The 14220-nt window shown below is 41.6% G+C and overlaps 1 protein-coding gene across 20 annotated transcripts in view; it reads left to right on the top strand.

The window, feature by feature from the left end:
* The window catches only part of LOC144599431 (disks large homolog 1-like), a 354144-nt gene that overhangs the window by 109016 nt on the left and 230908 nt on the right, over nucleotides 1–14220 (top strand). The window contains exon 1 of one of the 20 annotated variants that reach the window (XM_078410314.1): nucleotides 6140–6617. The exons of 18 other annotated variants lie outside the window; for them this stretch is intronic. In XM_078410314.1, coding sequence (XP_078266440.1) covers nucleotides 6516–6617 — 102 coding nt within the window. In that variant the 5' untranslated portion in view covers nucleotides 6140–6515. Of the gene's footprint in view, nucleotides 1–6139; nucleotides 6618–14220 lie in introns of those variants that run through there. One more of the 20 variants, XM_078410327.1, reaches the window with a different exon arrangement.

Here is a 14220-nt window from a genome sequence, read left to right as displayed (position 1 = left end):
AATACATTCAAAAGAGAGCTAGATAGAGCTCTTAAGGATAGCGGAGTCGGGGGGTATGGGGAGAAAGCAGGAACGGGGTACTGATTGGGAATGATCAGCCATGATCACATTGAATGGCGGTGCTGGCTCGAAGGGCCGAATGGCCTACTCCTGCACCTATTGTCCATTGTCTATAAACCCCTATTAAACCTTATTCATCTATGCTAGTTCTGTTGAGTGGTGTCTCAGTTTTAAAAGCTGTCCTTTTATATATTTTTTTCCTGGTATCTCCCTTCTGTCTCTTTGACCCTTTTCTGCAAATAACCTTAAACCGCCATGGCCTTGAATTAAGGAAGGAGGTTATTTGGCCTATCAAGTTATCATATCATATCATATCATATCATATATATACAGCCGGAAACAGGCCTTTTCGGCCCTCCAAGTCCGTGCCGCCCAGTGATCCCCGTACATTAACACTATCCTACACCCACTAGGGACAATTTTTACATTTACCCAGCCAATTAACCTACATACCTGTACGTCTTTGGAGTGTGGGAGGAAACCGAAGATCTCGGAGAAAACCCACGCAGGTCACGGGGAGAACGTACAAACTCCTTACAGTGCAGCACCCGTAGTCAGGATCGAACCTGTGTCTCCGGCGCTGCATTCGCTGTAAAGCAGCAACTCTACCGCTGCGCTACCGTGCCAATGCAGCTTCTCAGAACACTACCTTCAATTTACCTCTTATTTCTTTGTCACTTATTCTCTCTCATGTTCCCATTATCCTGCTGTGCACTTGGGACAATATACAGTAGCCAGTTAACCAAACAATGCATGTTTGAAATGTGGCAGAAAACTGGACCACCTGTTGTGTTTCAGAGGAAACCATTTATCACCTAAGTAGAATTCTGTTCAAACTCTGAATCAGTCAAGAGTAAAGAGTGTTTTATTGTCATACTAGACAAAGTGGACCCGTTGGGCCCAAACCTCTCCTGCATTGGTGCAGCACCCTGTCCTCCCCCCCTCCCCTCTCTCCTCAACCCCCCCTCCCCTCTCCCTTCTCCCCCACCCCCCTCCTCCCCTCCCCCCCCCTCCTTTTGAACTTTAAAAAGTGAATAACTTTAAAAATATAACACCGATTTCAATGAAACTATTTGCATTATCACTAAAGTGACAATGGTGAGTAAGGTGGGCCTAAAATTGTCGCGCTATCGTATACCGTTTTGGCTGAAGTTCAGTCACAAACAAGATAACAAACGAGAGTTTTAGTATATAGATGTCTCAGATAGAATAATGAAATTCTTACTTGCAGCAGCACAACAGAATTTGTAAACATAGTACACTGCAATCAATATAATAACCAAGAAAATAGTTAAGTATGTAATTATGTAAGTACGCACGCACGCAAAAAACAAACAATCAATAATAGTGCAAAAAGACAAAACCAGTGCCTCTAAGTCTCTGTGGTTCAGAGCTTATTGGAGGTTGTAGTGTTTAATAGGCTGATGGCTCTAGGGAAGAAGCTGTTCTTCTTCTTGCAATCTACTTGCAGGATGTAATTTAATCTGTAATAATGAAGGCCATGATGCATTTAAGATATTAAATAATTTCACATCATTCCAATCAATCGTGGGTAAACCATGCAACTTCAACTGAACCAAGAATGCCATTCACATCTGCAGAACAGCATAATGTGTTTTTGGCACATTTGGATCAGAGTAAACCCAAGCATCTACACAGAGACTCAAGAAACTGCAGATGTTGGAATTTTGGGCAAAGCGCACAGTGGTGGAGGAACTCGGCAGGTTGGGCAGCAAATGTGAAGGGAAAGCACAAAGTTTTGGGTCAGGACCCTTTAGACTGATTGATGCTGGAGGGCGAATGCTTGAATATAGAGTTGGGGGGGGGGGGGGGTGGGTGTATAGTTCTTTCTTTATTCTTTCATTCATTAGTTAATTCTTTACATTCTTGCCGGTGTAGAGAATGTCACATCAGGAGCACCAAATGCTGTAGATGAGGCTGGAAGAGGTGCATGTGAACCTCAAGGGCTATTGTGGTTCCTGGATGGAAGTGAGAGAGGTGCAGGAACAGATGTCACATCTCTTGTTGTTGCAGGGGAAAGTGCCTGGGGGGGGGGGAGAGTGGGGGGGGGGGGGGAGAGTGGGGGGGGGGGGGGGGGCGGGGAGGGAGCGTAGGGACCACTTCTACCTTCTCCTGAAAATCCACAAAACAGAACCACCGTGGCAGACCCATTGTTTCCGGTTGTCCCTGCCCCCACGGAACTCATCGCCACATACTTCGATACAATCCTCCCTTGTCCAATTCTTTCCCACCTACGTCCAAGACACCTCAGGTGCCCTTCAACTCTTTAATAACTTTCCATTTCCAGGCCCCCATACACTCATCTTTACCATGGATGTTCAGCCCCTCTGCACCATCCCCCATCAAGAAGACCTTAAGGTCATCTGTTTTTTTCCTCAAACAAATACCCAACCAATTTTTCTCTACTAACACTCTCCTCTCCCTATTGAAACTTGTCCTCACCCTCAACAACTTTTCCTTTGACTCTTCCCATTTTCTCTAAATCAAAGCTGAAGCCATGTGCAATTGCATAGGTCCCAGGCTATGTGTGCCCTTTTGCTGGTTAAGTCGAACAGATCTTATTCCAGGCATAAACTGGCCGTATCCTGCAACTCTTTCTCCGCATCATCAACTACATCGGGGCTTCCTCCTGCATCCGTGCAGGATTCATGGACTTTTTTTTAACGTCACTAACTTCCACTCTGCCCTCAAATTCACCGGGACTATTTTGGAAACCTCACTCCCCTTGATCTCTTTGTCTCCATCACAACAGGTGACAGACTATCGACTAACATCTATTACAATAGACAATAGGTGCAGGAGGAGGCCATTCGGCCCTTCGAGCCAGCACCGTGATTGTGGATGATCAGCCATGATCACGGTGAACGGCGGTGCTGGCTCGAAGGGCCGAATGGCCTCCTCCTGCACCTATTGTCTATTGTTGGATGTTAGTCGATAGTCAATAGTACCCTGTTCCTGCCTTCTCCCCATATCCCTTGACTCCGCTATCATTAAGAGCTCTGTCTAACTCTCTCTTGAAAGCATCTAGGGAATTGGCCTCCACTGCCTTTTGAGGCAGAGAGTTCCACAGTTTCACAACTCTGAGTGAAAAGGTTTTTCCTCATCTCCGTTCTAAATGGTCTACCCCTTATTCTTAAACTGGCCCCTGGTTCAGGACTCCCCCAACATCGGAACATGTTTCCTGCCTCTAGCGTGTCCAATCTTTTATGTTTCAATAAGATCCCCTCTCATCCTTCTAAATTCCAGAGTATACAAGCCCAGTCGCTCCAGTCTTTCAACATAAGATAGTCCTGCCATTCCGGGAATTAACCTTGTGAACCTACGCTGCACTCCCTCAATGGTAAGAATGTCCTTCCTCAAATTTGGAGACAAACTGCACACAGTACTCCAGGTGTGGTCTCACTAGGGCCCTATACAACTGCAGAAGGACCTCTTTACTCCTATACTCAACTCCTCTTGTTATGAAGGCCAACATTCCATTAGCTTTCTTTACTGCCTGCTGTACCTGCATGCTTAGTTTCAGTGACTGATGAACTAGGACACCCAGATCTCGTTGTACTTCCCCATTTTCCAACTTGACACCATTCAGATAATAATTTGCCTTCCTGATCTTACCACCAAACTGGATAACCACCAAACACTTTATCCACATTAAACTGCATCTGCCATGCATCTGCCCACTCACACAACCTGTCCAAGTCACCCTGCATCCTCATAGCATCCTCCTCACACTTCACACTGCCACGCAGCTTTGTGTCATCTGCAAATTTGCGAATGTTACTTTTAATCCCTTCATCTAAATCATTAATGTATATTGTAAATAGCTGTGGTCCCAGCACCGAGCCTTGCGGTACCCCACTAGTCACTGCCTGCCATTCTGAAAGGGACCCATTTATCCCCACTCTTTGTTTCCTGTCTGCCAACCAAGTTTCTATCCATGTCAATACCCTGCCCCCAATACCATTTTTTGTACCAATTATAAACCTACCGATTCGCACATTTATCTGTGCTACACTTATTCCCACCCGGCCTTTTGCAACGATGCTATTCCCTACTCTCAATTCCTCGTCTCCGCCACATCTACTCGCAAGATGAGGTTTTCAATACTAGGACATCCGAGATGTCCTTATTTTTCAGGGAACGTGGATTCCCCCTTTCTGCCATAGATGGGCCCTCACATATGGCTCCCGTGTCCCATAATTCTACTCCCGCAGCCCCTCCCTCCAGACGCAGCAAGGACGGTGTTTCCCTAGTTCTCACCTTTTGCCCCACCAGCTTCCATGTCCTTCACATTATCCTCCAACATTTCCATCATTTCCTCAGTGATCCCACGACTAATCACATGTTCCCATCTCCACTGCTCCTTCTGCAATTCCTTGGTTCCCACCCAAACCACTGCCTCCCCAGGTACGTTTTCCTGCAACTGCAGGAGATGCAAAACCTGTCCTTGTACCTCCTCCCTAGACTCCATCCACGGACCCTGACAGTCCTTTCAGATGAGACAGAGGTTCACATGCACCTCCTCTAATCTCATCTACTGCACTTGGTGTCCCCAATGTGGGCTCCTGTACATCTGCGAGACCAAACCTAGACTCGGCGATCGTTTCGCTGAACACATGCTCTTGGTCCGACGAGGCCTACAGGATCCCCCGGTTGCTAACCATTTCAGCTCCCCTTCCCATTCCCATTAGAAAGAGGTCTGAAGAAGGGTCTCGACCCAAAACGTCACCCATTCCTTCTCTCCAGAGATGCTACTTATCCCACTGAGTTACTCCAGTTTTTTGTGTCTATCTGAGGTTATTTGTTGCTGACCTTGATTTGTCCTGGTCTTTCTTGTCTCCAGGGTCCAAGTGGTGGTGAAGTTGATGTGGAATGGGTGGGATTAATTTGGATGGATCAATTCGTTTAGTTGATCAACATCTTTTGAACCCACCTATTATAAGATTTGTGTGCAATAAACTTCTTAAATATAGACAGACACAAAATGCTGGAGTAACTCAGTGGGACAGGCAGCATCTCTGGATAGGAATGGGTGACGTTTCGGGTCGAGACCCTTCTTCAGAACTTCTTAAATAGGACTGGTTTACCCAGAAGGCAGTTTCACTTTCCTACCCCCACATTGCCCTTTCTCTATTAATATGTTGCTGGACTATCAATTGCTATGGAAAAATTGACCTGAACTTATTTGTCAAAGCATCGGTTGATTCAATAATACGCATCCTAAAAGGATTTAGTTATATGGTGCACTTTTAAAGAATGTATTAAAGTTTTTAAATAACCATGCCAGACTAAATGTAATAACCACCCTTTGCTTGCTTGTCAGATCATTGCTTGTGTAATCTGTTCAGCCATGGGAAAATGATGTGTGCGACAGGTCACGTGTGCTGGCTTGCGTTGTCCGACACAAGGCAATGTGATTTGATTGGTCAGTTCTGGGATGGGAGCGATGAGACAGGTTTGAGGATGGCATAAAGACGACTGGAAAAATTACCCAAGGGTTTGTTCAGGCTTGTACTGTCACAGCAGAGTGCTTATAATAATAGGACCCCCTTAGGTTTAAAAGCTGTGCTTTACAACCCCCACTGTTAATCACATTGCTGCACATGATTTTCTAGTATCATTCTTTAAACTCAGATGAATATAAACAGCTCTTATTTGTGGGGTTAGGCAGTGACGCTGTTAAATTACCAACCTAATTTATGGCTCCGCTAAAATATTTTGGATGAATTTCAAAAAATAGTAAAAATCTTATTGTCAGTAATTTCATTTAATCTATGCTGTGAGTTTTACACGATCAATAAAATAGCTTTGCCTGCTTAGTTGTGATTGTGTGGTTTCACCAGATTCTTGCAGCTCCAGTGATCCCAACATGAAAGTACCTTGCAGGGATGCTGTCGGGTTCATGTCTGTCGGGGCATGTAATGAGTTTCTCACTGCAACAAGCCTCCCCTCCCCCCCTCCCCCCTCCTCTTGTTCAAACCAGCATACCCTGCTTTTGTGTCTTTGCTGTATTTGCTGCTTATCCTATGGAGGAGATGGCATTAGTAGCAGTGCAGCAGGTGGAGCTGCTGCAGTATGTTCAGCTCAGCTGACTGACATTCAGCCCCCCTCGGAGACCCTTGGCCTTAAAGAAATTGCTCCTTGGCAGGAATGTGTTCCTTGGGAATAAGGACGGCCAAATGATGGCAGGTTTACTGTGAAATTTTAAATACTGTGAATCTACGCCGAAAGGTGAACAAGAGTTGTTTTATGGGGGGGGGTTCGAGAGGAGCGGGTAGAGAAAATAAAAGTATTATAAGGAATGCAAGTCCGCCAAGGAGCTTTCAAAAGTGAAGATGCCAGAGAAGTGGAAGAGATGCTGAGAGGCTCTAAGCCGTTGCTTGCTGAGCCGTTCAGTCCTTCTGTAATTTATCATTTATTAGCCTGGAATTAACATGTCTCCTAGCATCAAAAACTTGGATTGTTTCTCTCCAATGCTGTGTCACTGTAAGGTGGCGTGTACCAACAATACGATATCATTGATGTTTGGATGTAAGGTGGGTTGAAATGACGTTCCTGCTTGTATATTTTGAAAATACAGTGAGAATCACTGGTGCATTTGTCAGCCTTTTTAAGTGTGTGCAAACTGATGTCAATATTAGGACCGTAGATTAAAAAGCTTTCTCTTAAATGGTGCTGAGATTACGTACTGCAATTCAATCAATGGGAGATAAGTGTACTCGGCTGTTTAGCTCGAGCACCAAACTATTGCATGTAAAGTGAGACAAACGGAAACTACTGCTCTTCATTACAGGAATCATATTAAAATAATATTGATGCTTAACGCTGTTAGAATTTGATCTTTGTGAAACTTGTCTGAGCATTAGTGTTTTCATTTTCCTATACAGAATTTTATTTGTGCAACATTTACAGCAGTGATGAGGGTACGGCATTTTGACATTTCATGTCTTATTTGGATATTCTAATTTTCTGGTCTAGTATATTCTAGCATAAGTATGTAGTCCAGCAAAATGAAATTGTTGTGTTTTTTTGAAATTCATGGAGTTTAGAGCAAAACTGGAGGAAATACTACTGGAATATTTTTCATATATATATATGTCTTTAAGCTATAAATGCTGCAGTTAATTGATGTTGTGTTCAAATGTTAGCTAAATAAATGAATTTTTATCCTGAACAAAAAAGCGAGCTTATTTATTTTCAGCTATGATATTATAGACGTAATAATTGCTTGACTAATGTCGTATCCATCCCTTATTGCACGTTACCACTGAAAATAATCCCATTTGAAATGTATTTGTTCCAGTGCCTATAGGTTATAATAAAATAAGGATTCTAGCATGAAAATTGTGTTTCTTAAGCATTAATGGGCTTTCTCTATGTACTCCTGTCAACTGTCTTATTATGGAAATGTTTTTCTAGAGATTTGTAGTGTCTTTTTAAGGCCTTTGTCTAAATGGACTAAAACTACTTTTGCCCTGTGGCCTGTCATCCATTCATCCCACAACAGTGGTTTGCAACCTAGACTCAATTTATGGGCAGCTGTGGCATTTCGGGGTGATTTTTGGAGCTGGAGGGTATCTTTGTAAATTAACATAAATATATCTTCAATGGCGTAGTGGTAGAGTTGCTGCCTTACAGCTCCAGAGATCCGTGTTTGACCCTGACTACGGTGCTTGTCTGTATGGAGTTTATACGTTCTCCCCGTGACCGCCATGGGTTTTCTCCGAGATCTTCAGTTTTCTCCCACACTCCAAAGATGTACAGGTTTGGAGGTTAATTGGCTTGGTGTAAATGTGAAAATTATCCCGAGCATCCCGAGATAGTGATAGTGTGCGGGGATGGCTGGTCCGTCTGATCTTGGTGGGCCGAAGGGCCTGTTTCCATGCTGTATTACTTAACTAAACTAAATATGTTGGAGCAGAGAAAGGATGCAATACGTCATTAACAAACATCGCTTATGGTAGGTTAATGTCTATTATCAATTATGCCTAGCAAAATGTGGCCAGTTCAGTTGTGGAGCCAAGCTAATATTTGGGGGTTGGTTGAAGCTACCATAAATGGTTAGTAGCGTATTTGGATTGGTGGTTCATTTATCAGGCATAAATACGCTGTATGATCTGTGACTCTTGCTCTTCCCTATTTTACATTTGAAAGCATTTAGCTTTTAAGATCCAGTTTACATGTGCAGTTAGCACAACTTTTATCTGCATGGGATAATTGAAACAGCTTTTTAAAGAGTCTTTGGTTAATTTGATGGCCCTTAGTCCGGCACCTTAGATCTTCCTCATTTTGCTAGGATATATTTGCATATTTGTTTGTGGCTGTTTAAAACACTCATTTTGTGAGCTGTGTATAAACTGATAGTAAAAGATAACACAATTGTGGCCAGTGCTGTATTTTTTTTTCTAAAGTTGTATTTATGTCACATTTCAGAACTTGTGGATGATTTAAGTTCTACACAAATTAGTTTTGTGTTGTAGGGAAATACAATAACCTCATTTCACATAGGCAGTTCCTATGTGATGGGCATGCTTGCCATGAGTAGTGCACTGAGCAGGGCACGCATTAAAAATATGGCATTGTATCAATTTGGATGCTTTTGTTCAAGCCTATAGATGTCTTTTCCAACAGGCCATTGGGTAGCAGTCTAGATGTTTATTCTTTCTCCCAGCCTAAGTTTGCTTCAACTGATTGCAGTACTTATGCTTACTGTTGGCCCAGTTGAACATTAAGGACGTGAGAGCAATTAAAAATGTGCATCTTTACTTATGTGGCACTGTACTTCTCATGTTGCAAAGTTCTGTTCAGCTGGGTTAAGTTCTTATTCGAAATAGAAATAAACTCATACTAGCCATTAAGAAAACAGGCAAAACAATTTTCTATAGTTTTTGTTGAAATCAAGCAACCAGGAGGTGATTAAAAGCAAGTGGCTAACCAATAGGATGCTTGAAAATATACTCAAAATGTCTGTTATATATGATGCACATTTAAAATACTGAATTTTAAAATAAAATCTTTGAACTGAGTACTGAATTCATTTGCAAAGACAATAGATTTATAAGCCATTTGGCAATATAAAATTTGTTTTAAGATGTTTTTTAAAGCTAAAACAGAAAATATCAAAAGTATTCAGCATGTTAGGCAGTATATGTACAGAGAGAAACGGTTAACATTTCAGGTTGTTAACATTACCTGACCTGAAAAGTTGTTCAAGTGAAGTGATGTCGATCTGATGTGTTAACTTTTCTCTTTTCACTTTCTCGGACGTTACTGAATATACCCAGCATTTTGGGTGGTTTCAAGTTTCCAGCACGTGCAGTTGTTTGCGCTTCAATTATTTAATTAACAGTAGGTGATTATACATTGGTTCTATCACCCTGCAGCTTTTAAGCTTTGCATTTGTGGTTTATGGGCATTTGGTGTGTTTAGCTTCTGGCCTTTTCTGATTTGGTTTTCCATCATTCCTGAAATGTTGAGACTTGTTTCACAATTGCACAATTTTATTATTAGACGCATTAGTTTATGTTGACTTAATTTTTTTAATCAGAGTATAGAGCCTTCCAATATTACCCCCTCCCCATACAAAATGAGGGATGTAAATCTGTGGTTTGGAACATCAGCAAGCATTGCAGAAATAGCTTAGTGTTTGAGCTTGCAAGAAATTATTCTACTCTCCTTCTAGATTAATACAGCAGTCAATTATTTATCCAAATTTGTCTCATTGGGAAGTTTCAAATGTTTAATGCATTTTACCAGTGGTCTACGGTACTGTGGGATGCCATTAGTTTAAAAATGTATTGTGCAGTTGCAGTTTGGACAGTGACATAATCTGAAATATAATGTAATATATAATAATATAATGAAAAATATAATAATCAATCAGCAACCTCAGAGCTTTGCAGCCAGTCAAACTTGCACTGGATGTGAATTCAAGCCCATGAGACCTGCCTATTAATACGAATGTAAAGAAATATTTGAATCTTCAAAATGGTTGCCTGTAAATAGTAAGATTTAAACACTGAACTGTTCTGCAAAGTTGCAGTGACTTTATCTTGCCAGCGTTATGCTGTTTGCAAGTAGGGTGTGATGGGGAGATGGGAGCATGCGGAAGGATGGAATAACATATTGCAGTTATTGCACGTGAACACTGACATATGATGAAAGAATGGGTCGACTGGGTTTGTATTCACTGGAATTTAGAAGGATGAGAGGGGATCTTATAGAAAATTCAAGGGATTGGACAGGCTAGATGCAGGAAAAATGTTCCCAATGTTGGGGGAGTCCAGAACCAGGGGTCACAGTTTACGAATAAGGGGTAGGCCATTTAGGACTGAGATGAGGAAAATCTTTTTCACCCAGAGAGTTGTGAATCTGTGGAATTTTCTACCACAGAAGACAGTGAAGGCCAATTTACTGGATGTTTTCAAGAGAGAGTTAGATTTAGCTGTTAGGGCTAATGGAATCAAGGGATATGGGGAAAAAGCAGGAACGGCACTGATTTTTGATGATCAGCCATGATCATATTGAATGGCGGTGCTGGCTCGAAGGGCCAAATGGCCTACACCTGCACCTATTTCCTATGTTTCTAAACTATTTATTTTGTTGCCTCTTTGGTATGTGTAATTTGTATCAGTCCTATTGACCTCCAGATTTAAGGCGTTAGTCTTCTAGTGGAACAGCATCCCTCTCCCCATCAGAACTGCCCCCTCCATCGACTCCTTTAAGTCCAGGCTCAAAACCTATTTCTACTCCCTAGCGTTTGAGGCTCATTGAGGAGGCGCTGTGAACTGTTTGCGTGCTACTGTATGTTTCTTTTTTTTTCCCATTGGAACCTAATCAGATGTACAGCACTTTGGTCAACGTGGGTTGTTTTTAAATGTGCTATACAAATAAAATTGACTTGACAAGTGTTGGTAGTTTGTTGTAAAAATATGAAAGTACCTTCAAATTTTTAAAACATTTATCAATATGTGAGCACACATGAATATTCCACTTCTGTCCCCACAGCCTTTCCTTTCATTTTGCTCAGCTCCTTACAGATAGACCTTTTAATTAATGACCACTGGCAAAGCAATTTGCTATAAGTAACCCTGGTGCTGATATCAAAGTACCTTCAGAAGGTGTGCAGTCGTTCAAGAAGGACCGCTTGCCTGCGTCTCCTCGGACAATTAAAGACTGCCAATAAATGCTGGCCTTCACTGACATTCCTGTTCCATATATAAATTTTCCTTTATATTTTTTTACAATTATGTGCTTGGGCAGGATGTTTGCATATTACTAGGCAAGTAAAAAACAATAATATTTCAAAAAGCAGTTGGTTGTGAAATCTTGTTGCAACTTGTACTTAATATTGTTACAGAATCAATAACCTTTTGTAAAGATCAGGAATTGAGTTCAAATCCCCTGGTTTGCCAGGGGAAATTCTAGCTAATGTGTTTGGAAACCACATCAACATCTGTGATGGTGACTATGAAAATGCCAGCCGATAATAACAATTTCCAGACAGCATTTTTGGAAAGAGAAAGTTAATATTCTGTTTTTAGTTCAGAATTTTTTTGAGTGTCCTCTGTTTTTATTAGAATTTTTATTATAGAGGACTGGGTTCAGTGCTTTCTTTTTGGAGAAGGAATCTGCCATCCTTACGTGATCTGGGTTCTGCATAAATGCACCTAAAGCAACATGGTTGACTATTAACTGACTTGCGAGCAAGGGCTTTGAGGGATAGACAACAGATGCTTCTAATATTGCCAGTGATGGCTACACTGAATGGAGTACTTATTTATAAAAAGTGTCAGAATCTCAACATTCAGCACTGAGATTAGATGCCTTTCCTCAAAGGTTTCTGAGTCTGCAGTGCAGTTCCCAGAGGACAGATTTGCTCAGTGTATTTAAGCATTTGTCATCAGAAAGCAATTGAAGAATTTGAGGATAGGGATAGAAAGTGAGTTAATGTACAAGCACTGTGTCAATCGATAGAATGTTTGAATTGGAGGACTGTCTGGGCTGCTCCTGATGTTTCTTCCAAGCAATGAATCCTTATTCAACATCAAAAGGTGTGCATGGTTTCAAATTCTGGGTTACTAATAAATCAGAGGAAAGGTTAAAAAAATTACCATTTATCTAACTAGTGAAAATTAGTGGAAGTATGTCCCTTGCTGTGGACATTGTCCAGGTTGTGCTCCCGGTTAACAATGAGACAAGGGAAATTATTTTTAAGCGCTTAAACTATTTGCATTGAGGAAATGCCAGTATTCATTTCGGAGGGGTGCTAAATGCTTTAAATACCATAGTTTTGAACAAATTTCATTTTTCACCACTGCTGGACAGGTATATTTCTACCCTTTTATATCCAACCAACTCTGTCCCTTACAATACAATACAATACAATACAATATATCTTTATTGTCATTGTACCCAGGGGTACAACGAGATTGGGAATGCGCCTCCCATACGATGCACTAATTTAGGTAATTTAGACAGCAGCAACCCAACGAAACGAACAGTTGTAACAGTTTTGGACAGGGTAAAGTGCAAGTTGATCTATGCGTTGTGGCCATCCGGCTCAGCAGGACCGGTTCATAGCAGCTATGGCCCTGGGGATGAAGCTGTTCCTGAGTCTGGAGGTGCGGGCATAGAAGGCCTTGTATCGTCTGCCCGATGGAAGGAGTTCGAACAGACTGTTGCAGGGGTGTGAAGAGTCTTTGTGGATGCTGGTGGCTTTTCTGAGGCATCGTGTGTTGTAGATGCCCTCCAAGTCTGGTAGCTGTGTTCCGATGGCCCTCTGAGCTCTATGGACTACCCGCTGTAGAGCTTTCCTTTCTGCCTCCGTGCAGCTGAGGTACCACACAGGGATTCCATGCGTTAGGATGCTCTCTATGGTGCAGCGGTAGAAGGTCTTCAGCAGCTGTTGGGGTAGACCAGACTTATTAGGCAATGTCACCGTTCAATAAAAAAAATTGTGAAGAGTGTGTGAGGGGGGGGGGGGGGGGGGGCGTGGAAAGCATTTTATAGTGACATGGAGATCAATACAGATGAAAATTTATGCTCGGCAGGCACAGAAAGTTGTAGATAAGGAAAACATGACTAGCATGCTAATGCTTTTGGTTTGCCACTTGCTAGATTGCTGTATTATTTTTGCTGAATAAGGGTTGCATATGAATGATTTGTAGTTATGTAACTTCCAATATTGTAACCTATTAGGTTTTTGTAATTGATTAAATCTCTTCCATGCTGTACTTTGGAGGATTAAGTTTTAATACCACCCCTTCTGGATAACTCCTCAGACCTTTTCTGAATTTAAAGATGAAATCTACACTATTTTGCTGCTGCAGAATTTAGTCGTTTAAAAAAAATTGATTTCTTCTTCATTTTAATGATTTGAAGCCTTAAATAAGGACAATTATCACATGAACCAACTTTATGCCTGTGGGAGATATACACAAAATGCTGGAGAAATGCTGCCTGGGTGACGTTTCAGGTCAAGACCCTTGTTCAGTCTGAAGAAGGGTCCACCCAAAATGGCACCCATTTCTTCTCTCCAGAGATGTCTCCTGTCCGGCTGAGTTACTCTAATATTTTATGTCTTATCTTCGATGTAAACCAGTATCTGCAGTTCCTTCCTACATTTTACTCCTATGGGTACATTTTATTGCAAAATGTGTTACCTACAGAAATAGTTATGTGTGCAGTAAAATAAAATACAGTGCCAAAAAAATTTATTCCTTATATTGGAATGAAACAAAAGAGTGCTAGATATACCAAAGGCATTGGGACCAAGTGACTCCCAGTGAAAGTACCAACAAAGTTGTGCATCTGTCCTGCTACACTTCTATAGAAGTTGCTCCAAATCCCTGGAATCTGCCTGTTTTTTAAAAGAAAATCCCCAGGGATGTTCTGTCCATGAGGAAAAAAAAGATCCAAAAAGATTTGGCTAGTTACCAACTAATCAGTCTGTTATCAGTTACAATTACAAAAGTCTGAGGAGGAGATGTTGAAGTTATTATCAAGCAACACTTGTTTACAACAGTGCCCACTTTTGGCATTGTTTAGACCTCTCTCCGGTCCAAATTTGGACCAGGGAGCTGAATTCCACAGATGAGGCGAGTATGTTTACTTTTCAATGTCAAGCAATTATTGACC

Source organism: Rhinoraja longicauda, chromosome 13, assembly GCF_053455715.1.
Source record: "Rhinoraja longicauda isolate Sanriku21f chromosome 13, sRhiLon1.1, whole genome shotgun sequence".
NCBI classification, from domain to species: domain Eukaryota; kingdom Metazoa; phylum Chordata; class Chondrichthyes; order Rajiformes; family Arhynchobatidae; genus Rhinoraja; species Rhinoraja longicauda.
This window is presented reverse-complemented; position numbering and strand designations above follow the sequence as displayed.